The 27,810-nt window shown below is 32.1% G+C and overlaps 1 protein-coding gene and 2 long non-coding RNA genes across 7 annotated transcripts in view; 2 read left to right on the top strand and 1 right to left on the bottom strand.

Annotated features, from left to right (window-relative positions):
• The window catches only part of LOC139815687 (uncharacterized), a 239,480-nt gene that overhangs the window by 25,223 nt on the left and 186,447 nt on the right, over positions 1-27,810 (bottom strand). Inside the window, exon 3 of the mRNA XM_071782753.1 lies at positions 21,962-22,065. Coding sequence (XP_071638854.1) covers positions 21,962-22,065 — 104 coding nt within the window. The remainder of the gene's footprint in view (positions 1-21,961; positions 22,066-27,810) is intronic.
• LOC139815691 (uncharacterized) overlaps positions 1-27,810 on the top strand; it is a 197,857-nt gene that overhangs the window by 84,817 nt on the left and 85,230 nt on the right. For 4 of the 5 annotated variants that reach the window (XR_011732802.1, XR_011732805.1, XR_011732803.1 and 1 more), the window contains exon 3: positions 21,083-21,145. The exons of the other annotated variant lie outside the window; for it this stretch is intronic. This is a non-coding gene — a long non-coding RNA (uncharacterized lncRNA). The remainder of the gene's footprint in view (positions 1-21,082; positions 21,146-27,810) is intronic. 5 annotated transcript variants of the gene reach the window in all.
• On the top strand, positions 13,056-15,212 carry LOC139815911 (uncharacterized). The gene is made up of 6 exons (XR_011732864.1): positions 13,056-13,406; positions 13,821-13,902; positions 14,061-14,199; positions 14,271-14,341; positions 14,464-14,577; positions 14,671-15,212. It is a non-coding gene; the product is annotated as an uncharacterized lncRNA (long non-coding RNA).

The raw sequence follows: 27,810 nt of genomic DNA, 5'->3' as shown, positions 1-27,810 counted from the left end.
ATGTGCAGCCACGTAGCAGAAACTGTACGAGAACTTGATTGCAATCCGGTAGAAGTGCAATGCACTCTTTGAAATCTACTTCGTGGATCATCTTGTCCGTGGCCAATCAAATGCAATTATTAATGCTCCTGATAATACTGAGAGTATAAGTGAAAAAAGCTTCTTCGATCAGCGACCGTCAGTACGCAATTGCACTACGTACATATTCGAAGCAAGGTTATTTTGCAATTTTTAGGTGCAATTCACCTTTCCGTTTCGCCAAGATTTTTACTTTGTAAGAAACGATTACCTAATGGACTCGTTAAAAGAACTTGATATTTTGATATCCGCCTAGACAAACAAAATAATATTTCGATTTCTTTTTGCTAAGAAAGATATTGAATCGTCAACAGTTTTAGAATTACAAAAGTAATTAGCGATTAGACAATTGAGCCTCAGGAATCCAAATAGATTTTATTCTTTAGTTAATTTTAAGTGGATCTTATTTATATAAACAGATATTCGACTTAATGTTCAGTTATCAAAATATCTAATAGCAGTAAAAAATTGTCAAAATACATAACGTATAATTAAATATATGAAAACAATTAATTTCGAAGACTGTTACTACTGGAAGTAGCTCGCAAAATAATCATTCTACATTTCGCAAACTATTAATTTATAAAAGAAAGGAAGATAAAGAAATTGCATGAAAATTTAAAAGATTTAGAGCTCACATTACATCGACCGTTAAATAGCATGAACAGATAAACCGAGTATCAGGCCTTCTCCAAGTCTTCATCCAATGTGCTTTTTATTCCGCGCACAAAAAATGTAACGATCCGGCGATTAGGTCAACCTTCAAACGTGATGTCGATTAATACACCAGAATTCTGATATTCCAGAATCCTGCTTGACGATCTTCACTACAGCGATATTGGAATTTATTCGTATTCCGAGGCAACGATTATACGACGATCGAACGAGTTCGGTCGGAGCGAGCACGTGTTCGATGACGATGACGACTACAACGACAAAGACGACGACAACGTCTCTCGTAGGGATGCACCGCGTGCTCAAACGACCTTCGGATCTATTCTCGACCTAACGTAATATCTGCTCCGCGCGCGAGCACTTCCTCCGCGTGTTCCGAGTGGTCCATTTGCATCTGGTAGGCTATAGGTAGACCGATAATCAGACGGTCGGCCGTACCGGCCGGCCGGCCGGCCGGCTTTCTCGGGCTGCCCTTCGTGCTTCACGCTTCCGATTAACTGCCGAGTGTTTCGCATTCCGCGGGTAGCTTCTTCTACCGCTTCGTCCACCACGACGACAAAGCAGCGCGCAGCGACGGTTCTCAAACCGCGTCCTGCTGCTCTGATTTTAATGCCGATGTGCGTACACGTATAATATAAGTGACACGAGGGCAGATTTATGGATGCGCGCACGGAAAATGCCCGCTTATATCACGATCCGCTGTTGCTTCTCTTCGCGCCGATAATTACTTATGTCTTTATATTACGATCGATGCACAGATTTTTGTACGCTTTTATTAATATATTATGCCAATGGACTTTTCGCTATGGAATGGAAAGTGACTCGAATTTGCCATTTTTCCTTGTGTGGGGTATTTTTTTACTTATTTTATGTTAAAAAAGTAAAAATGTTAAAATCTTAAAAAAGTTTCCGTAAAATCTTTAATAAACATTTTACGGAAAATGTATTTGTTCAACAATACAATTCTCAATGTTTATTACACAATTCTCAGGCATTAATTTTAATAGAAAATTATTTTGTAATTTGCAAGACATAGGAAATTGCTACGATTGATAGCTTATCAAATTTTCGATTCACTGAAAAATTCGACATTTTTTAATTAATTTCAAGAGTGCCATAGATCTTCTGTCTTCTACGACGTTAATTTTTAATAAATTATCCTATTATCATTTAAACGATGACATGGATAGCTGTGGGAGACTGTCAATTGCGTCTTATTTTCAAGCATTTTATGAGGTGGGAACATTTCTTTTATCGCTCGATTATTCGGCTGATAATTTTGATGTTTCGAAAGGGTTGACGAAGGATGCCCCCCGTGTCCTCTCTGGTCGTGTCGTAAAACAGCGGGAGCGTAGAGAAATGTGTCGCGCGACTGTTACAGATATCTGAGAGAACATGCCTCTCGAAGGCGTCATCGTGAAATTACGTAAGTCCTTTGGCGTTTCCGACCCAGCTGCGTGCTCCACTTGAGACGCGGTCAAGTGTCGCGCGCACGCGAATAAACCGTACAAGCATCGATGATTGATAAATATCTATTTTTTTACGTCGCCCAAGTATCGCGGTCGGCCCATCTCTCCCGACTCAGAAGATAGCTACGTTTATTACTTAGTTAGAAACACGTAGGAGATGTAGATGCACGCTAGATATTGTACCTCGTAAAAGTTTTCACACGTGTGTGGATTTAGAGACTCGCGGGATTTAAACCGACATGACAACTTGATGGTTTCAAATGTCAGTGTGATTTTTATGATAAGGCGATTACCGAAATGCTCGTTGAAGCGCGCGTTTCTGAAAGCGAAATCAGATCTGGAGATTTAATCGAGTGTTAAAAATGTATACGCAAGTTAATTTCTATGCCATAAATGCATCGTTCAATTAGCGTATTGATGAATTGAATTTTTTAAGTCACAGCTATTATATATTTTGTAACTGATTTTCGAACTAATTAGATAATTAAAGAATTGTAAAATGAAGTAATAACTCGTGAGTGTAATTATGCATTGACTGAATCGCTTCTTCCACAATTATAGGCTGTATAGTTTTCGCGAGATACGGTATCATAAAGGTATGATTTCGTAGAAAATCACACATCTGTGATTGGAAGTGTAAGAAAGCGAAAAGATCTGCTCTTATTACACGTGCTCGCTATTATAAGTATAATTCTTAAATCTAAACAACCAGGAAGAAATCCGATTTCATGCTATAAGACGTGAACACGCGTGGATCGAGAAATGAATTTACAGCCCCGTGAGATTTCCTTTATCCTTTAATTATCTACCACCTGGAGCAGTGTAAACAGGAAATAAAACCGATCAACCTAATCATAGGTAAGGTATATCCGGCATGCACGCAAATACGCCCGGTATAGATGAAACGATACGCCGTATTGAAAGGAAGATCCTTTGGAATAGTACGAAATTACTTATTGAGTTTGTATATCGGAACACCGCAATAAAACTGAGATTGATTAGCGATACTTGATACAGAACAAGATTACTTTTGCTTTAAAATTACTTTTGTATAAGTGAAATCATTGTTAATTCATGATTTTCCAAAAATGACTTCGAGAAATGTTCTTTCGAACGACATTTGAGCATACGACAGATAATTAATGTTTCTATTTTAAAGTATAGTCTCTCCAAATTTTTGTAGAATTTTTTATTTTAATTTCAGAAAGTTCTTTAATGAAATTTTTACCTGACATATATTTATGCACTTAATTAGCTCAGTGTTCTAAATCTGTTTTGTAGCTTTATCTATATATTACTTCAATGATATATATTTTTTATTTAGTCATTAATTTGAGTTTTAAGTATACTACATTTTTACGTAATAAAAATCTTTTTACTTAGGAAGAAAAATATTTTTGACAGGTATAAATAAATAAATTTTAATTCTAGCAAGAAATTTTCTGCTAGGATTCCGTAAAACGCGTGATTTTATATTTATATATTCTGTATAATTAATGTTGTTACATATTGATCAAAATAGTTAAAATTCTGCTTTGTTAGTATTTTTTTTAAATCTTGCTGTCAATCTTAATTTCATAAGGAACGACAGAAAATCTATCGATACAAAGTTGTTTAATCATTGAATGAAAAGAGGTCTAGTTCACTGAGATTATATAATTGACCGTATCATCTTTATGAATGATACATCGCAGGATAATTTTATTTCGATCAACGTCTCTAGGCATTTTTTGTAGATATGATTTATTATCGTCGGCTGACGTGTTAACGATCCTTTTGCTCTTTGATCTATGGAATATCAATCACTATATATGTAGCAATAGCTACATCGACCACACGCGTCTTGTTTCAAAAAACCAGATTCGGCAATACCCGCGGCCGGTTATAATTATAATTATAAAAATAATTATTAGAAATTTAGAATTCAAGAATTAAATTTTGTAGGATACAACATTTTTTATTTATCCTATATTTAACGTTCAATTATTTTAAAAAAGTTTTAAAGATTAATAATTTATACGTAATCATACGTAATATAATATATAATTTGATTAACTCTCGATCAATCTTACTCCCTGCTCTCGATATTTCAATACAAAAAAGAATCCACTAACGTCGTTTCTTTTATTTTCGCTACGTAATATATTATTACGATGAAATCTGAGATATCGTGTATGTGTGAAGGATGGATATTATAAAAATATCAATAGATTAATGTACACTTAATATTCCTAGCATAAATACCTTTCTGTCTATAATTATGATATAGTGCTATTTTGTACTTGTCGTAATCAGACGATTTGAATGCACATCGTGCACCTGTTTTCATCGATTTATGGCTTTTGAGACATTTTTGAAGACGGAATGTGCACATCTCTTCCGCCTTTCGTGTGTTGGCAATTCTTTCAAACCAGATCTAGTCAAGCTTGTATCACACATTTCATATTCATGAAGTCACAAGCTTCAATTAAGTTAGAATGTACAGTTGACTGCATGAGCAATCGAAAGTTTTTCTTGAGTTTTTATCGATGCTTCAGAGAAGCCGCAGAGGTAATTAGTATCGAGCAGAATTTATAGCCGGAAAATGTGATTTGATTGAGGATTCTTCATGAATATATTATTCACGATGACTCAATTGACATAATGACTAATTATAGATTATGCTTGTCAACGCGACGCTAATAGCATTACAAATTTCTTTTTTATTGACAACTTCTTTCCCCAATAGCAAGTCTTTTGCTTAAATTATTGTTAATCTTAGTACATATACAGAGTTTTCTTCAAAAGCAAATTAATATTTAAAGTCTGGCATTCGTTTTTATTTCAAATCCTCGGTTTAATTTCAGCATTATTTTCTAATTAAACCAAAGATTAAATAGATCTCGTTTTAATTCCTAAAAAAGCAAATTAATATTTAAAGTCTGGCACTCGCAACGTTTTATTTCGAATCCTCGGTTTAATTTCAGTATTATTTTCTAATTAAACCGAAGATTAAATAGATCTTGTTTCCGGGATATCTCTTTTTTATATCGTGAATTTTTGTAAGATTCAATATAATATCTAGTTGAGAGAGCCCACGTAAATTAAAACGTAAGATCGCGATGTTCACGGAAGCTTTGCAATCAAATACAAATTTTATATCTGAACCGCGTCAATGTGTTTCGATCGGTATGATCAAAGCTTTTATGCGCTTATTAACATTAAATTATGACCACCAAAGGTGTGATTATAACACGGTTCTTCTTCGCTTGCTCAAAAGAACGAGCATGCGGAGAACAGGTTGATTATAATTATAAGCAGTCATCGATCGGAAGGGATATTTTTCATCGGTACCGATGCTTTCGTTGCTCTTTCTATTCTTATGAACGCGCGTACGTCGACTGATATAAAATTAGTATACGCGACAAAAGAGATACAATCAAAATATTTTACTTACTACACATAGTTTATTCTTTTTTATTTTTTATTATTTATTTAAACAATAAACTTGAAAATTTAATAAATTACAATGTATAATACCTACACTGAGAGAAATCGAGATAGTTGTGGCAACTATTTTTTTGGCAACTCTGCAGTTTAGCTACTTGTAACTAGTTTTCCAAAGTAATAGGAACTAAATAGTATTGAATACTATAAAAATACAGTCACAGAAACAATATTTGTCAACTATTAGTTGATAGTGAAATAGCGCCTCAACTATAATGATTATAGTTATATAGACTCCATAAAATAAGATATGATAATATAATTTTTCCAGTTTAGACAAATATTTTTTTTTAATGAAGCATAACTTATAATTATTGTTAAGATAACTAAAAAAAATGCGTTCTGACAACAACGTTATACAAATATGAATAAAAATATATAACTGAGTTTTTTATTGCTAAGTAAACATAAAAATGCGCTATACGTATGTCATTGTAAAGATGTGTTTAGATTATCGGTCTAAACCGCGAGCCGAATCCAAAAAAAAAAGCTTCGAATCAAACTTAGGGCCGGGGCACGAACATTGCCGTAGCGTCTTATGCCACCTTACGTGAGAATTGCCTTACGCCACACGTAAGCCAAACGTACGACATAGGAAAACGTAACGTAACATATTATACGTTACATGCGTTACGTTACTTATCTATGTGCGTTGTCGTAAGACGCTACGGCAATGTTCGTGCCCCGCCCCTTATTCACCAGGTGCGATCGAAGTTCGGCTCAATAACGTGAATTGTGAACGCATGCTCAGCTTGCGATCGATAATGTGAACGCATGGTCAATTTGCGGTCGATAATGTAAACGGCTCGATAATGTAGACGCGCCCAGACGCGCCTCTATATTGTCGTATTTCGTTTGTCTCGAGACTCTCGAGGATATGTTGTGCGCAGTGATCCACGTTAAATCGATATAGGTGGTGTCAACTTTCTTCTATTGTTTTTAACGTATTCTTCTCCTCTACATCTTTTGAGAACGTGACAACGTGTTCAGGTTCAGTTCAGAGTTCAGAGTCAGACTTGTCTTAAAAGGAAAAGGTAGCTAAAAGTGCGCGCGGGCTCGATCGTGTTTGGACGTGTTTTGTACGGAAGGAAGATTTTTTAAAGTATTGACTGTTTACGACAAGTGGTGTAAGACACGCCGTCAGAAGAAGAAGAAGAAGGAAAAAGTAACTGCTAGATAAACTGATAGCACGCCGTGAATTAACTGCTGTGAAACTTGTAGCAAGTGTGTTGTGTACTACAGATACGTTTTAAAACAGTTATTTGTTACTCAAGAGAAATACAATATTGTAAGTATTATATAAGGACATATTCAATTTTAATTATAAATCTTTATGATAATTCTTTTTTTAGGTTAAAATTTTTATTTTTCATATAGTGTCTTTTCACTCAATGTTTACTTTTAAGTCTTCCAGTTGTTTTTATTATTAACAAAACAAATCTTTAATAGTATTTTTCTTTACTTAATTCCATCCACTAGCAATATAACATTTATTAAGTTACATAAAAAAGTCATATAAACAAAGGTTTAATAATAAAAACAACTGGAAGACTTAAAAGTAAACATTAAGTGAAAAGGCACTATATAAAAAATAAGAATTTTATACTTGCAATATTTTATTTCTCTTGAATAGCAAATAAACTTTTTTAAAACGTATTTGCAGTACACAACACACTTGCCACAAGTTTCACAGCAGTTAATTTACGGCGTACTATCAGTTATATTATATATATATATATATATATATATATATATATATATATTTAAATATATATAAGTATATTTATATATTTTTCTAATTATCAAGCAAAAATACTTAAAAGTTTTTTACTTATAATCTTTTCGAAACGAAAGCTTTAAAATTACATTATTACCTACATAGGCAATTATGTATTAGAATAAATTTAATGTTATTTTATGGTCTTTTATTACATAAAATCTTTTTACTTATTTTATTTTTATTTATTTTTTATTTTTTTATCTTATTCTTAGAAATATCTTTACACATAATAAACCATTTATATGCTCTTTTATTTCTAGCAATTTTAATTGTGCTTTATCACGAATTCAAAAAGATGGCTGGCAATAGTAGCACTAATACTGAATCTTCATCTACAGCTTCCAGTAACACTAATTTGTCGCAAACATTTATGGATAATGGTTCAGAAATAGATACGTTTGTTGAAAATAAATTAACAGAGTGGAATCTTTCCGATTACATTGAGATATTTCGACGTAAGTATAGTATTATAAAAAGTAGATGTTTTTTTTACATATATTATAATATTTTTTAAGTATATAAATAATATATATTTTTGTATGTTTTGTTTTTCTTTTTCTTTTATTTTTTTTAATATAAAGATATTTTTGTACAAGTTATTTAAGAATTTCTTCAATTACTGTTGTAGGTGAAAAAATAGATAAATCAGTGCTTTTATTTATGCCTGATGAAGCAGTTGCAAAGTTAATCAAGCCTATGGGACATTATTATAAATTTATTTTTGAGAGAGAGAAATTGAAAACATCATTTGTGAGCATTTCTTTTTTTTCTTTAATAGAACATTTCTAATATATATAATTATGGGCTAATACTTGCTTTTATATTATAATACATATCAATTAAATAATATTTTAAATCTGCATATATCGTACTGAATGTATAAATAATAATAATGATTATTAAAAATAATGATTTAATATCGATTTTTTTTAATTATAAAAAGCTATAACGTTTTTACAAATGTATTTTATTAAATCTAAATCTTTCATGTTTTATAAAAACTAAATCTTCAAGAAAAAGTTGTTTTAAAATATCGCAAAAGTTAGGCTTCTTTAAAGAGATTTGATTACAATGTTTCATTCTATAGGTATATAGTTTTTCTTAACATGTTTTTAATTTTATATTACATTTTTCTTTTTGTAGATAACAGATGAATGTCATTCTAAAACTTCTGAAATCACAAGTGAACTTCATTCTGAAATTACAAGTGAACTTCCTTCCTATTCAAATGCAGCTGGAACGGTAAATCCGTATTTTATTTTTTATATGTATAATATTACTTTACCGAAATATTACAAATAATTATTAAATACATTTTTTTAGTGCTTACGAGTACTGCTGAAACAATCAGTACAAGGAAAATACTTATTAAAGCAATCATCTCTTCTGCATAATTCTACTGATTTGGCAAAAATTATAATTAATCATCTTTTGAATAAAGAAAATAAATTAAAGTAAAGTATTTTAAATATTTATAACACAAAGACAAGTCAAGATATATAGAAATAAATAATTTAATAATAACGCATTAATATATTGTAGAATTTCTAGACAACAGTTTCTATTCTGGGCTCATGAAATAACAAGTATATGGTGTAAGGAAGACGTTGAAAAATGGTACACACCTTCTAAAAACGGCAGAGCCGCTTCAGGAAAGTTATATCACTATTATACGAATACAGTTAAGAAAATAAAAACAGCAGTAAAAGATTTTGAACAAGAAGAAGCTAAAAATACAGAAAAGCAAATTGAGAAGGAATCCGAGTTATATGTTTCTGAATTGGCTAATACGTCTTTAGATGATTACAAGAAAATTTCATTTTTATGGGAAAAAACTTTCAACTATCGCAAGAATACTTGTGGAAATAATATTGCAGAGTATTTTAACAGATATCCACAGTTGCGTCCACCGTTAGGAATATTATTGATGCAATTAGATTTTCAATTACTAAACATAGCACCCATCAATGCTTTAAAAGAAAAGTGGCCAGCTTTGCATCCAAAAATACTCCAGTTGGCAACCAAACAACTAGCAGCATCAAATTTATTAAAAGATTTAGATAAAGATAAAGTATCACCAGATGTACTAGCCTGGCAAGTTTTTCCATATTTATTCAGACCAGTACTGAAAAAAACAGGTTTACCAAAAAAGCCATGGAAACCATCTTATAAAGAACAATCTGATGGATTTATTACTTGGATAAATGTAAGTTTTATCATTTTATTCTACTGTCATGTTACTTAATTTTTTAAATTCTATTTTTTGTGTATAGGTGATAACTGACATTGAAAAAGTACTTTCTGCACATCGAAAATTGATGAGCGATTATAAATTAACATTGCAGCCTTTCGTGATTGTGGTATTATCTGTACAGAAAGTTGAAGCTGCTTATGTTATAATCAATGATGAAAAATATCAATTTCAAGATGTTACTAGTGCCGTAGCTTTCTGTTGGAAATCTTTTTATGTTTTGAATGCTGCATATCCCGTCTCATGTGAAGCAGTTTGGATATATATTGAAGAAGAAATTTATGAATACAAAAAAGTAAAAAGACATTATCAAAGCGTCAAATGGGTGAGAGATTCTTTAGAAAATATAAGTTGCGAAAATACCGAATGCGAATCTTCGACACCTGTACAATCATCAGAAACTTCTTGCTCTTTTGAACTTTCAGATACACATGGAAGTGAATAATTTCCTATTTTCTTAACTTTTAGAGTTTTGTTAAAATATCTCCGCACTCTGCTCGTGCCGTAACACCGTTAAAAAAATATAAAATTATTTTGTTTTATTTACTATTAAATACAATGGAAGCTCGTTGTACTGAATGTTCAAAGTTACTAGCGGGAAAATTAATGCACTATCATATGCGTTATTTCCATGATAAAAAAACTGTTACTTATGCCTGTGCTGGAAGTTTATGCAATAGGACGTTCAATAATTGGAGCTCTCTTCGTAATCATTACAGAAAATGTAATAATAAATTATCTAGAAATGTTGATGTATCAGTAGATACTTGTAATGCAAATGTATCAGTAGATAATGCAAATGTATCAGCAGATACTTGTAATTATAATGTAAATGTATCAGCAGATACTTGTAATTATAATGTAAATGTATCAGTAGATACTTGTAATTATAATGAATCAGTAGATACTTCTAATTATAATGCAAATACCAATTATGACAATTGTGAGTTAGAAGAGTCAGAAGATTTTTTTACAATTCATAAAAATATCTTACCTAACTTAACTAAAAATATCGAAAAATCGTCATTTTTTGAAAACGCACTGAAGATTGCAGCAACTCTTTATGGCGATATTAAATTGAGCCGTATTCAAGCTGAAAAAATAATAACTTTATTTCAAGAAGTTTTAAATAGTGAGTTCCTAAATTCATTAAAAGAATTTGTTATAAAACATATTGATGAATCCGCTTTAGATGAATTTCAAACACGAATCAATGATCTTCAATCAAGCTTTTTACAACTAAATACAGAGCATAAATGTTTTGCAGAATTACGTAAACGTAATTGTCTCATAGACTCTGAAACTATAACATATGGTTATCGAGAAGAATTAAATATAAATGCAATAAAATATGAAAAAAATTGTGGATCTGTCATTCCTATAGCACTTATTTTAAAAAAATTTTTGAAATACCTAACATTTTACAAAAACTATTGATTACTTAACAAAATTATATTCAGAAAAAAGTATATCTAATATTATGCAAACTGAATTTTGGAAATCAAAACTTCGAAATCAAGCGAAATTACTTTGCCTCTGTTTTTATATGAAGATGATTTTGAATGTGGTAATCCTTTGGGCTCACATGCAACTCTTTACAAAATGTCTGGAATGTACATTTCCTTGCCGTGTTTACCACCAGAAATTCGATCGAAGCTTGACACTATATTCCTTGTTCAAATTGTTCATTCCAATGATGTACAGGAGTACAGAGCTGAACTTATATACGGACATGTCATTAAACAATTAAATAGTTTAGCAACTGAAGGAATCAAAATTAATATTAATGGGAAATTAATTACTATTTTATTCAAACTTGCTTTAATAATTGGTGATAACTTAGGATTAAATTCGATTCTTGGTTTTACGACAAGCTTCAATTCAGACATTTTTTGTAGATTCTGTAAAGTCACGAAAAATATATCAAGGACGCAATGTAAACAAAATAATTGTTTATTGCGCGATAAGGAAAATTATAATTTTGACGTTATACAAAATAATGTACAAAAAACGGGAATTAAAGTAAAAAGTGTTTGGAACGATATTCTTGATTTCCATGTTACAGACAATTTTTGTGTTGACATAATGCACGATTTATTTGAAGGAGTCTGCAATTATGACATGGGACATATTTTACATCAATTAATTTGTATTGAAAAACTGTTTACTTTAGAAGCTCTTAATTTTAAATTAAAATTTTTTAAATATCCGGATAACGATAATAAACCTCCACTCAATTACAATTGAAAACAAGTATATAAAAATGTCGGCTGCGGAAATGAAGTGTTTCATTTTAAATGCATGTTTAATTTTCGGTGATCTCGTTCCACGAAAAAACAGCTGTTGGAAATTATATATATTGTTAAGACAGATAGTTATGATTGTACTACAATCGACTATTAACAATGATGATATTAATTTACTTGAAAAACTTATTGAAAAACATCATATATTGTATATCAATATTTTTAAAGACACCTTGAAACCAAAACACCATTTTATGGTTCATTATGCTCATATAATGAAAATTGTAGGTCCTTTAATTCATATATGGGCAATGCGTTTCGAAGCTAAACATCGGCCATTGAAACAGAGTGCATTAATGTCAAATAATAGAATCAATTTGCCTTTAACTATTGCTACTAAACATCAACTGCATATGAGTACACTATTTCTAGATGATAAAATTTTTGAAATACCTATCACTTATAACAAATTAGAATATACTGATGAACGTCCTATTATAAACTTTTCACATGTATTAAATGATTATCATCAAATAAAAAATGTTATTATTGGAAATATTAAATACGATGTCGACACTATTATTAAACTTTCTGCCGATAATTTGCCAGTATATGGCCTTGTAACCAATATCTTTTAAAAAAATAATAATAGCACTACTTCTAATTGTGCTTTTATTGTAAAGATTCTAAAATGCGTGGAGAAAGATAATCATTTGCAAAGTTATCGATTAAAAGATATGGAAGATTATGAGTTTATATTATACGAATCACTTTTATTTTTTGAACCGCGAAATAGCGTTGTATTTTCGAACGGTATGTTGTATATTGCATATGATAATCACATGTTTTAATATTGAATTCGATATTTTAATTGATTCTTAATATATGTTTTTTTAATGTGCTTCACATATCATTTATGACATATCGTTGAGTGTGTCAATACAATATAATCTCTAAATATTAGTTATAAAGGCTATATTTTCATATAAAAATTTACTATTAGTAAGTCTTATATTCTCTAAATTTCTTCGAGTGAAATTCCACTCGAAAAAATGAGTAATTCACCGAATCACTCAACTTGGAATGACTTTTCATTCATATGGAGTGAATTCTTTTACTTTCTTCGACTCTGTGTCGTGAAGTGAATTCTTTTACTCTGTGTCGTGGAGTGAATTTCACTCTGCGTCCTTAAGTGAATATTTTCAATCATAAAAAGAGTGAATCTGATATGTTCCACACCACGTTGGAAAGAAAGCGCCAGGAAAAAAAGAAGATCGCTCGTAGCAACTCGTTCAGTGGAGTCACTACTCGCTTGTCAACCGACCACGACCGTTGCTTCTCGTCAATCGATCATCTCGTCTTCGTGTCGACATTTTAGATAAATTATTGTATTATCTAGAATAATGTCGTTTCTTCCACAGGTAAGTGCTAATGACCCTTGCACAATGCCAGGCAATGGGCATAGGAACAGTAAATAATCAAAATTTCGTTAATATAACCTAATTAATTCTAACGCTATGATTAGTTGGCAACAGGCAATAGACACAGAATTTTCAACGTGACGGAATTTTTATGTCTATTGCCTGTATCACCGTTCATTCTTTATTGATACAAGATTTCTGATTTCTGTTCCTATTGCTTGTTACCTGGCATTGTGCAAGACCTAACCTAACCTCCCGCGGACGTGCCTTTCGCGCCTTTTTCATAACGGGAGCGGGCGCGCCGTGTATAAGAATTTACGTATATTCAGTTTATTTATTAAACGTCATTACGCGACATAAAATCTTGGTTGCAGTTATATATCGCTTCTATTTAAATAATGAAATTTTTGTTAGGAAACTCTCAATAGCAAGGAAGATTTGTCACAGTTTTTATTGAGCAATGGTATCTCAGAAGATGCTGTCAATATTCTAAAAGGTAAGATTTAGGCTACGGTCAACGTGACGCTACAAATGCTTCGAAGCATTCCTCTTCTCTTTTCTTTCAATGAAGAAAGAAAGAGAAGAAGAACGCTCCAAAGCATTTGTAGCGTCACGTTGACCGGAGCCTTAGTACAATTTATTATATTATTACAGATCCAGAGAGAATTCATAGCCGAATTTCCAGATAATGATACATTTTTGGCAAAATTTGTAAGCTTCTATGTACCGAGAATTTTGCAGTATTCTTCCTTAAACGCACCAAATTTACTGCATTCGGTGAATGACATTGAAGGTAATAAAATAAATTAAAAAATTTACAGAATACTTTGTCTGAATACATATCTTAATAAACTTTTTTTATAGATAATTTGAAAGCTTTGATTTTGCTACCGCATCTACTGCCATCTCCTAATTACACCAAACGAAAAAGAAATGTAAGTATATTTGTGTGTATATGTGTTGCGTGCGTGTGTGTGTGTGTGTTGCGTGTATGTGTACGTATATTTTAATATATTTTATTGCAACAGAAGTTATTGCTCACATATGTATATTTTAGGACAAAAAGACAGCACAAGTAAAAAACAAGGACAGCCAATGTATCTCAGTGGGATATTCAAATGTATGTGCTAAAATAACAATCCCGCATAACAGTTTACTAATTTTTAAGAATGTAAGTATCTAATCGAAAGTATATTATTTCACTCATTAAGCTATTTTCATTCAATAATCATTGAGGTTTAATTAATATATATTTGCACTTTAGGCACAAGATAATTTATTTTTAAATGAGTGCTCACAAGTTGATAAGGCATCTAATTAAAGGAATGTGCAACCTTATTTAATATGTAGTATGACTACAGAAGAAAGAAAAGGAATTTTTTACATAAAGGCAGATGATCATCTGATCGAAATTGGCAACAATGGCTTACAAGCTTTCGATATTCTCTTAAAATTACACTATTGTTTTGACATACAGTTCTCTGCAGATTTGGCTAATTTTTATGATTTTATCACTGGTTGTGTGCTACATTTAGTAGAACCAAAAGCGTGTTGTAGAGCATTTGATGTGACACTTAAAAATTTATCGTTAAACACCAGCGTTGCATTACATGAGTAAGTAAATGAAATACATTAAGGGTTTACAAAAGTACTAATGAAAAGCTAACACTGATTGTATTATAATATTTTACAAATGTATCCACGTTTTAAGGATTACAAGCGAATTAGTAAGATAGTATTTTATTTTTCTTTTTAAATATCTTATATAAAAGTTTTTTTCTTTATTATTAATATTATATTTAGTACTTTTGTGTTTGTTTTAATAAATACATTATATACTTTATATATAAATAATTCAATATATATAATGTTTTTTTCTTAACTCGTGCAATTATTTGTCTAACCTATTTCTTTAATATACCTCTCACATAGTTTTACCATCTCCAGTTGATTTATATAACCAACCGATTATTCCATTGGGATTAATCAATCGCATTTGTCGTTAAAGCAAAATTAACAAATGCGATTGATCAATTTCAATGGAATCGACCGGTTAAATTAACTGGAGTTGGTGAAACCGGCCCTAAGAATAAATATTTGACTTCAACTGTAGTGATTGTTCACTCGTAACAATAGAGTGAAAGCTTCACTTTAAGAAAAGGTGAAAAATTCACTCTGATTGAGTGAATTATTTTATCTATAATGGAGTTAAACATTTACTCCAAACGAGTGAAACAATCACTTTACGGTTGGAGTCAAATATTCACCCTTATAAAAAGTGCAATGTCACTCCATTTCGCGCGGCAGTATTGTGACTATCGACCCGAGTGAATTTTAACTTCTTTTGAGTTAAATCTCACTCGAAGAAATTTAGAGAGTATACGTGCATATTTTTACCTATAGATTCTTTCATGTATCCAACTTTAAAAACTTATATATTTTATGTTACATGTACATAGCTTTTAAGTTTAGATTTAAGGCTCCTGGACTCTTTCCTGACATCTCATGAGATGTGACGTCAGAAACGAGAAATTAAAAAGTAATATTACTGGTATCAAACATTGTTTATAATACTAAAATTTTATTGTATAAGTTACTACATATAATATGATTGTATAACGAAATAAATATTATTAAAACAAATAAGAAGTTATTGTTCATACAACTCTAAAAATTATGTTCTTTTTACTACAAAAAATATGTTTCCTTTATATTTCAAAAACTAGTTAATATCACTACAATAATATAATTCATGTTACTACAATATATTTTTTGCATCAACAATATATTTTTTGTTAATGCGACTATTTTTTTATAGTTTATCCAACGTAACAATTACTACAAGTATTACTATATTTTCTTAGTTTATATAACTTATTTATTGTTGTTGTCACAACTTTATAATACATAGTTGAGGCGCTATTTGTCTACAAATTTCTAGTTACTGGTACTAATTTATTTCTAGTTGCTGGTACAAATTTTTTCTCTGAGTGTACTCGATTGTCCAAATTTAAAATTGTCCAAACAACACTATTAATATGTCATTTCTTCTTTACGGTACTTTCAATTGCGTTTTCTGAATACTTTTTGCATCTAAAATGTGCGCAATATATCAAAACGAACGATTATTTATTATCCAGGATGAATTAATTATTCTAATCTATTTTAGCCCATCCATTTTAAGACAATGGATCTGTAATACATTATATACTTATTTCTAATATTCCGTTTTTATCTTTATATATACATTTCTTTCCACAGATTCTTAATTTAAAGTAAAAAATAAATCGCCTCTCACCACTAATACGATGCGCAGCAGTGAAATTGTAATACAAGAACGTTAAACTATAATGTACATCAAATATATTCCAATTTAGTATAATATCCTAAAACAATTGTTATTTAAAAATAATTGTTACTTGCATAAATATATAATAAATTATTTACCTCAGGTTTACTCCGCCGTCGCTTGATACCTCCCAGGACTCCTCCTCCTGTCAGACTTTTTCGTTGTATACACGCACGCATACACACTCGCGAAAACATATATAGTTAATTATTATTGGACGCGTACTAATAATCAGAATATTACGATAGGGTGCAACGCTTCCGTTGTTCACTGCACGTTACACGCACTTTATTACGTTACGATGGAGAAATAACGTGAACAAGATCCAATCACACAAAGTTGCGATTAGCAAGTTAACATTAAATACTAATCTTTAACGACGGAAGATTTAAATAAATCAAGATTTAAATAAATCACGTTGTACAAATATCGAATTTTTAGTGTATTATTGACGATTATTGAAGCATCAAGTAATATTATAATTGTATTAATTTTTTAAATTTATTACAATCATATTTTAGTAAATAATTTATTACAATTTTATTACTTAAACGCGATTCGACCCAACAAGTAAAAGTCATATAAGATATCTTTATTTCGATAGATAACTATCTCGAATCATTAACGGGATAGTCAGGGATAGTCATTTAGACCACGGGCCGGTAATCGCTAATTATTCGTGAGGGGATGAACGTCAAATATCGCGATCGCGGCTCGAGGAGATGTGATAAGAATAAGGCCGCGACTTCTCGGCAACATGAGTAGTGGGGATGAAGTGGGGTGACTAGGCACATTCGGTGCGCGTTCGCTCTAATCACCCCACTTTATCCCCGCTACTCATGTTGCCGAGAAATCGCGGCCCCAGGATCTGATATCACTATCGAGGACGTGTAAAAAGATACGGAGCAGTTTGCGTCGCTGTCCGGCGATCATTCAGTTCTCACTACCCGAATAATACTGCATTAATCGACGGCCTTGCATACGTATATAATTGTTTAAATACTTTCCGGCCGGGCGTCGAGCGCCAATTCTATAGGAAATGTTTACAACGCGTAGGCATTAGGCATTTCGTGGAAATACCTAGCCCGCGCGCGCGCGCGATAATCGGCGCGAACGAAGACAATAGATACAAAGTCGCCGCGCGCCGCACGCCGCACGCGCGTTATCATTCGCTCGGCGAGGCTTGCAGAGGGTAGACGGTGGCGCGTACCGCTCCGCTTATCTTCGCATTATCTTTCAAAATTCAGTCGCGAAAACTATCGAAAGATGCGTAGAATCACTTGTTATGAACAATTAGCGATGCGTAAGCTCATAAGCTCGATTGATTAATCCTCACGATTATCAACATGATTACATATTAATAGTTACTTAGCGGAGCGCGAATGTTTGAATTATTCATCTGACAATGAGTCGATCAGCGTCGCGACGCATGCTTAACCATACAGCAATCACAGTTATGATCAATCGTTTTAACACGATCTTTCAATCACGCAGCATCATTTCTTTCTACGTCGGCGATTTGTTGAAACCTTCCGCACCGTTAAAAATTCATTCGTTACGACTTTACGCGAGACGTCATATATACGAGAATCAAGCGGTCCGTAACATTTTACGCAATCTTTTTTTTTCTCTCGTTATTATTCCGTTGTAATGCGATGAAGTGCGTGTCGCGTGCTATTAACACCGCGCAAAGTGCCGTGTGGTCGCCGTATTCCGGTGATTATCACGCACGCGATTGTAATTAACTATGTTTTCGCGAACTATGTTGTGTGAGTGCAATGGCTGAAGGAGGCTGAGAGGAGGAGGAGGTCTGGGAGGCATCGGGCGACGGCGGAGCAAGCTTGGGGTGAGTAACTTATCATTTATTCGTCGTTTCAGTTGCGGAATTAATTATTTATTTTCGCGAGTTATGTAAATAATTTCGCATGCTCTCCTCTATTTTGCATTGTTATAATATAATAACATGTTCATTCAAGATAACATATGTACTCACGATATTTTTGAATCTCTACGTTTTAAAAAATACTTGAAATATTTTATTAAAAAATTATTTGTTACACTTAATATTTATGCTTGTATGTTAAAATCCTTTAAACGTACTTGAGATTTAAATTGAATAGATTATTCCTGTATAAGAATTTAACATCTATATATATAAGTCACGTCTGTCTGTCTGTCTGTACGCGAACTACTCATTCGTTAGTGGACCGAATTTTTACCAAAAGTATATGAAATAGGGGTAGAATTTTCCGGGGATGAAGATGTCGCGGCCAATTTTTTGCTCAATTTTCTGAAAACCGATTTTTCTAATTTTTCTAATTTTTTGGGAAATAATTGACCGAATTTAAAAGAATTATATATGAAACAGGGATAGAATTTTCCGGGGAATGCTATAAAGTGTATAATTTTTCGTTACCGATCTTTTTGAAAGCCGGTTACAAAATTTTTCCAATTTTTCGGAAATTAATTGACCGAATTTTAAAGAATTATATGAAGTAGGGGTAGAATTTCCCGGAGATTGCCATAAAGTGTATAATTTTTCGTTATCGATCTTTGGGGAAATCGGTATCAGAAAATGTTCTAATTTTTCGGAAATTAATTGACCGAATCTCAAACAATTGTATATGAAGTAGATGTAGAATTTTTTGGGGAGTGCTATAAAGTGTATTATTTTTCGTTACCGATCTTTTTGGAAACCGGTTACGAAAATTTTTCCAATTTCTCGGGAAATAATTGAATCTTAAAGAATTACGTATAAATAAAGGTAGAATTTTCCCGGGATTGCTATAAAGTGTATAATTTTTCGTTACCGATTTTTTTGGGAACCGGTTACAAATTTTTTGCAATTTTTCGGGAATTAATTGACCAAATCTTAAAGAATATTATATGAAATAGGAGTCGTGTAAAAATTTTTTTAAATTTTGGAGGATGTTTAATTTTTTATTAATGGATAATTTTTTATTAATGAATTGATTTTCTTGAAATCGGTTACGAAGTTTTTCCAATTTTTCTAAAAGGTTTCCAATTTTTGTTTAAAAAAATGTACGTGATTGTTCTAATTTCCACAAATTCTGAGATATTAGCTGAATTTTTTTAGAGATAATTTTTCGTTACTTTCTTAAAAACAACGCCCAAATTTTTCTAATTTTTTGGGGATGGCAAAGATGTGTATAATTTTTCATAATCGATTTTTTGGAAACCGGTTTCAAAATTTTCTAATTTTTTGAGGATGGCTACGATGAGTTTATAGAAAAATTGCTAATAATAAAGGGATTTCCGATTTCTGCTCCAATTTCCGTAAATTTTGAGATATCAAGCTGAATTTTTTTTATGGATAATTTTTATAGATAATTTTTCGTTACCGATTTTTGTGGAAACCGGTTACGAAATTTTTCAAATTTCTCGGGAGTTAATTGATCGAATTTCAAAGAATTGTATATGAAATAAAGGTAGAATTTCCTGGGGTTTGCTATAAAGTGTATAATTTTTCGTTACCGATCTTTTGGGAAACCGGTTACAAAATTTTTTCAATTTTTCGGGAATTAATTGACCGAATCTTAAAGAATTATATATGAAATAGAGGTAAAATTTTCCGAGAATTGCTATAAAGTGTATAATTTTTCGTTACCGATTTTTTTGGGAACCGGTTACAAATTTTTTTCAATTTTTCGGGAATTAATTGACCAAATCTTAAAGAATTATATATGAAATAGGAGTCAAGTGTCAAAATTTTTTTAATTTTTGGAGGATAAGTTTAATTTTTTATTAATGGATAATTTTTTATTAAGAATTGATTTTCTTGAAACCGGTGTCCAAATTTTTCTAATTTTTTGATGATTTCAAAAAGAGAAAATAAAATGGAAGAAAATAAAAGAGAGTTAATAATGGTGGGTCAACGGAGAGTGAAAACGCGCGAGGCGCGAGCAAAAATAAAATTTAAAGACTTTAATATAAGGGATTACATTTTTGAAATATTTGACAATATGCTAATCTGCATCTATAATATTATCTATTATTTTTTATTTTTTAAAAAAGAATTCGAAGATGTAGGTTAGAGTTTGAGGAGAAAGAATATCAAAGGTGCTCTTAATTAATAATGAGTGAGTTTGGGGAGAGGGGAACAGATTTTGAGCCCGCGCAAAGCGCGCGCGGGCAAAAAATCTAGTTTATTTATAAAATTGAAAAAGATTTTTTGAAAATTACGTAATTTTAAATTAATTATAAGTATCTATTCAAAGTAGATAAAATGATTCAATGCACGAAATAACCATTTTCTAGAATATTTATTAAACGCTTTTCTAATCTTGATATATATTTGTATTTCTAGTTCAACGTCATTTGAATGCCGCAGTTCAACGCAGTTACAACTCCGCTGCTGCGCAACATGTTGGTGAGTGATTATCTTAATATATTCTAAATTAAAGTAATCTGATCTGTGAAAAACCTAGATAAATGTCAAATTAAAAGGGTATAATATTAGAGAAAAATATAACACATCACAGATTTATTGCCTTAAAATGGATAGACTAAAATAGATTTAGGATAGTATTCCATCCTGGATAATTCATAGCTGATTTATTATACCTACAGACCTCACGAAATTGAGCTCATAAATGTATCAATTAATTAGTTACTACATTTTGATTTATTTTGTGTAATAAAATATTAGCCGCGAGAAATACCAATTGTATAAAATTTAGAGAGCGCGCGCGATCTAATAAATATAATTAATTAAATCGAAAAGAAATATATTATAGATATAGTAAGTTTGATAAAAAAAAAAAAAATAATAGCAAAGATAATAGCGTAAATTCCGCATAATAAAAATTGTCTCCAAATTTGGTAACGATTATTATCATTTTTGTTATACTTCTTGCCAAAAACTCTATACATAAATAAAATTTTCAAGAAATGCAGTTTTTATTTATGTAGTAAAAAATGCGCCGATTATTTCTTTACATCTTCATTTTATATATACATATGTAATGCGCCGATTTTATTCTTATTATATAGTTCATCCATTCATATTTATTTATAATAACTTTTATATCACCGTCGTTTATAATATTTGAAATAAAAAGAAAAATTTAAATAAAATTACTTATATTCTGCACTTTGAAATTTCTTATATTCCGCGAAATGTTTTCATGATTCGTATTAGTGAAAATAAAGGGCGAAGTTTATTTCAAAAGACAACTTTACTTACCGAGCCGTAAAGTACACCGCAAGAATCCATACAGAGAAAGAGACAGGTCGCCATGCTTTGCATTGTTACTTGTCCGATTGCTGTTGTTCTTCTGTGAAAGATGGCTGAAAAAGACATAGAGATGACAATATTAATTATTTAATATCAATTATGAAAAATTTTCTTTTACAAGTACACTTATTGTGACGTTATCTCGTGAGTATTTTAATATGATTATAAACTGTCGAATTCAACGATATAATAATCGGGCGAGCGAGAAACAGGTTTTTCAAATGTTTTAATCTGTGGCCAGTCCTGTCGTTTACTGAAACCTTTTTGTCCCCTAATGATACAATCTTGGGCGCGATGAATACGTATTTTCAACCGACTTCGTAATTCATGACACTTATCTCGAGCGTCAATGTTCATGGAGAAGCCACTCGTGTGTCCGGCGGCTTTGACGAATGAAGTCATAACGCAAAGTTGTAATTCACGACGCTGCGGAAACATGCAACGACGACGAATCGGCATTTAAACTATCGATAAAGCTTGTCGTTGATCGAGAAGTTACGCGACGCGAGAGCGGTACTAAAGCCTGTCTTTAGCGTCCATTTGGCGCGACATCGCGTACGGCGTACGATCTTATTGCAAACGGATATATCTCGCGTAATGTCCCTAAAAAGACACGACCGGTAAATGAGATGCGTTATCGGGAATAATGATCGATTTTTTTTTATCCATTTCAAATTTCTTCCCTGGGAGAAATGCGGAGCGTGTTGGAGCTTGATGGACTCGGCCCGTAGCTCCGGTACACGCGCTTAGTGTAATCATCATTAATGTCTCAAAGCTTCTCTATAGATACATAGTAACGCGTAGGGCGCGTATTAAAGACGTGCGTGACACGATCCGGCGATCGTAAAACGAACGCGATCACGCGCGCACCTGAATGCAGGTCCGGTAAATGAAATGAGTTATCAGAAACGAGCGGTCGATATTTTCTCCCTTTTTTTTATCTTTTTGGTTCCGGGGTTTATCTCCCCGGAGAAAAGCTCGCAGGAGCGTTCGGCTCCTCTTAAAGGCTGACCGCACCGCCTCATTTCGCGTACTGACTCCCGTACTGACTACGTGATTGCACGGTGTAATCATTTTAATTTCTCAATAGTTCCCGGAGTACGCCAGCACGTACGCCAGCGCGCGTAGTATTAAAGACGTGCGTGACAATCTCGCATCGCAAAACGAACGCGATCGCGTATCTCTCTCTCTCTCTCTCTCTCTTTCTCTCTCTCTCTCTCTCTCTCTCTCTCTCTCTCTCTCTCTCTCTCTCTCTCTCTTTCTCTGGCCGAACACGAACGCGCGGCGCGAGCGCTAAACACAGAGTGTTCAACGCGGTAATTCATTGCTTGCTCTTTTAATCTCTTTCGCGGTATTTGCGAAATAATAAGACGAGTGCGCGGCGCGGTTCGTGTACTCACGAACCAAAAAAGCCGTGTAATTAAGGCAACGCCAGAGTACGCGAATGAAGTCGTAAGTTTCACACGTTCGATCGGAGTTGTCGCGAGTTACATGCTGCCAGCACGTTGTCGTTCGCAACGAGCTTTACTCTCGATCGCAGAAAAGCATGAATTTATAATAAGCTCAACTCTCGTCGAGGGAAAAATATTAACAGACGTACTCTCAAGATGTACACAAAGCAGGTTTGCGTTAATGAACGCATAAATCGTTCATTAATCGTTCTTATAAGTTGCTACACATATGTAGAAAATAAATGCATTAAAATTAAGCATCGATATTGATAAAATGTTGATTAATTTTTATGAAGACAATACGTATCATATCCTAATCTAATATAATTAAAAAATATAAAAATTAACGGTAGAGATTAAACATATAGAGAAATGTAAAATTTTATTTTACGATATTTTTCCATTGCTACGTATCTATATACCATCCTTTGAAAAAAATCGTATTTTGGCTTCTAAAATCATATTTTTGACGTAGTTTATAATTTTTTTTATTTATTTCGATTTTAATCCGTGTTACACAATAATTTAAAAAACAATATATTACTACAATTCTTAAATTAATTTGTAAAAAATTTGAATCAATTTAGATATACTCACAAGCCAGAGTTGACACAGTTGATTGACACAGTACCTGAAGAATGACCTTATTAGGTTAAAAAAATTAATTATAAAAAAGTTTAATTATATACATTTCCTTTATTTTTCGTATATACGTATATACAATAATCTAGTTACATTTTCTTATCAATGTCTATTTTATAGTATTTAGCTTTTGACAGTTTAAAAATTAACGTTTAAAATTAACTTTAATTGATAAGAAATCGCGCAGGTTAATTTTATGGCTGCGATTGACCGGACTCTGGCTTGAGAGTGTCTCCACCATATTTACTTCTCCTCCAACGTGTTGCTGTCATCGCGATTAAACACGCCGTTGCATCGCGAAGATGCATCGACCTGCTAGCCACATCATTTACTCCAACGATTTGTGCGCAAAGATGTAAATATCTCACGCACGTCTGCATTTTTGTACGGAAGGCCTTACGCATTTTTACGATAATTATCACCGTTTAATACCTACGCTGAATGCACAGCAGCTAGATATCAATGATCCATCCAGGCAAAATAGTTGTTTTTGAATTTGCAAAAAAAAAAAATAGATAGATAAATAATTATTTCTTAACTTGGAAATTTTTATAGTTAAGTTTTGTTCATGCAAACGTTACGATCTTACGTAACACGATGATACTAAAAATTAACAATTGTTAAGCGATAAGAATGATTAAAAATAGAGATTTTTTGCGAATTAAATTTTCGATGCAGCAAATATCAATAAAATATTATTTATTGTGTTTGAACAATTTCAATTGAATTTTAGTTAAAATCTCATCAAAAAGCTGAAAAAAGTCGCTCGTCAATCGACGCTCGAAAATAAGATCGAGATCAATGTTTAGATAATTGTATGAAAAATAAAATATCTGTCAGCAAACTTATAATTTTCATAGAATTTAACTTTCTTTCTCTCTCAATTTTTTCTCTTTTTGTCTCTGCTACTGCGTTTGGATGCAGCCAGATACGTTTCTTGGACTGTTACGATTTATTGATTTATTCGGTTCTGAGTACGAGGTTTCCGCTTACGATTTCAAATTAGCAGTCATAAAACTAAAATCGCGTAACTGCAAAGAATTCGATTTAGATTTCTACATATTTATCAGCGTTAATTAGAAATATTTATCAGCATTAATTAGAAATGTCTCTCTTTATGATCGGAAATGCATCGATTAAGCGTAATTCGCCACCTTGGAAAATCAATAATTATAATAGCTCGCGCGGCTGTGTTATTATGAGCATGTGATCAGTATCCGCGGATAAGACATTCGAGGCGAGTACAAGACGTACGGTTTTTTTAAAGAAAAGATGCATACACGATCGTTTACCTGCTATAAACAGTACAAGAGCGCAAGTGCGTGATGTTAATGAACGTCTTAAAAGGTTTAATGCAACCAGAATAAGGAGTTTCGCGGAGAAAGCAATATCGTAAAGTAACAATAATGCCCATACCGCTATGATTCTTAATCGCTAATCATTGAGTGATTAATGAGGTAAAATTATCGGGTATTAAATGATAACGGTTATGACAAAATGATATAACCAGTATTTTTTTTATCCTCTAACGACATTTTTGAGGAATCGACGTACAAGCTTAATTAACGTTAACGCGATTAATCAAAAGGATATAAATTCAAAATGTTTTCTGGGGTAGACCAAGATTGCGTGCCGCATCATAATGTTATGGTTTCACTTAGCATGTCGAAGGGATTATTAAAGGGATTGTAGCAATAGGAGCACGCGATTACAAAATATTGAACTCGTATTTTATAAGGAGAATAATAAGAAAATGGTACAAGATATAGTACAAGTAGTTAATAACAAGGTAGCATAATTAAAACGTTAAAACTCTCGTGCTATCTCGATGCTTCTTTTTGCGATTGTGGCACGTAACACATAATAATAATTGATTAAGACGTAATTATATTTTAATTTAATTCAATTTTGCACTCTGAAAGAAAACCACAATTTACGTTAATATATTACTATGACATTATTACCTTTCGTTTGAGATTATAGTGAATATCGGTTAAATTCTGTGTTCATTATTTCACTGTTAATTATTTTATATCTTTGTTTTTTTATATATTTAATAATATATACATGTCTTTACGAATATTTTTATTATTTTATTATTTTAACGATAAAGTATATTATTTCTCGTTAACCATTCGACTATTATATATTTAAAAAGGCTATAAAACTCGTTGCTAAACGAGCGTGATTTGTTATTCGGCTGTAGAGGGCTAAAATATGTTAATGCATGCTATACAAGAGAAGTAAAGAAATGATAAAGATGATAGAGACGGCCAGAGTTATTTGGCGTGGTAACGCAGGTTGCGGTGTCGCACACTAACATCGATTTTCCGATTGCGCTCTACACGCATTTATACTTTCCATTTTTACGAGCCTGCAGATCTTGCGCGCTATATTACAGTTGAGCAAAGATTAATTACACCGGAACGCGTGCATTGGATTTACGACGTCATTGCGATACGAACCGAGCGCGATATAGTGCGATTCGCCTCGACAATAAGCCTCATACATCGACAGGCTGATACCGATAGTCTTATCTAAGCGTGTAATTTAATCGAATTGCCGTGTAGAAAAGAAAAATTCACAAGTCTGCATACAGTAACGTTTCTGTGAAACGTGCTATTGCAAGCATTAGAAACGTCTACGAGACATTCGAAGAGAATTAGTCGATTTATACCAGTCGCTAGAATCCATCGACTCTATTGGCATCAACGCGATATCATAACGCTCTTTGCAAAAAGGCGCCGTAGATGAATAATACTTAGAAATCGGCCGCTCGCGTTTTACCCCTTTCAAGAGTCGATAAAGGCTGAAAGGATATTTGAAATTTGAACTACTGATCGAGCACTGACACTTTTTATATTTTGAAAAAAAAAGAAAAATTGTAAAAATATCTTATGCAAAATCTAATTTTGTATAAATATTATTTTTTGACAACAATAATCAGTGAAGGAAAAAAATGTAAATAATGTGCTTGAAATGTTCATTTAATATTTCCATAGAGAATAACATATTTCTCACGAAAATTATATGTATTAGAGCGAATTGTTCTTTTTATATTTCATTTATCGCATGCGTTTTCTGAAATATAATTGGATGCACTTTTTTTAATAGTATACATTGCAAGGTAAATCTTCTTTGCCGAATACACGGCGCAGTTTTGTATCATCCTCTAAGATACATCTTTTATTGCTAATTTTAGAATTTCAATGCAGACGTAAGCGATATTAGGGATCGGATGTAGTTTACATCTTTGGCTGGCGCATCGCGGATGGTATAAATTATTAGCGCATAAATTCGATTCACGAAGCAAGTCGTGTCCCCGTGCTTAAATGTTTCAACTCAATTGCGCGCTGCCTTCGGTGACGTTAAATTATGGATACCACTGCGAGTATAATAATTTGATTTAAAATATTTGTAAAAAAGACTTCGAAATTTCGCAGATACGACGAGACAGAAAATTGAAATGTACGTGCTGCAATTGGGAAAAAAACTGCCACATAAAAAAATGGTAGAAATTACTTTATATTTAGATAAAAGATATTTAAAGCACTTAATCTGCGCTACATTCTTAAAAATTTAAAAACAAAATTAGTCCGTTTTAATAAATTTTTTTCAAAAATAAAATTTGTTGTGTATAAAAATAATATTAAATACTTATCGTCGGTATTAATTAAAAACAGATTATTAATAATTATCGTTTTA

The sequence above is a fragment of the Temnothorax longispinosus genome, chromosome 7 (genome assembly GCF_030848805.1).
Source record: "Temnothorax longispinosus isolate EJ_2023e chromosome 7, Tlon_JGU_v1, whole genome shotgun sequence".
In the NCBI taxonomy this organism is placed as follows: domain Eukaryota; kingdom Metazoa; phylum Arthropoda; class Insecta; order Hymenoptera; family Formicidae; genus Temnothorax; species Temnothorax longispinosus.
The sequence above is the reverse complement of the archived record's forward strand: the minus strand, read 5'-3'. Positions and strand labels throughout refer to the sequence as shown.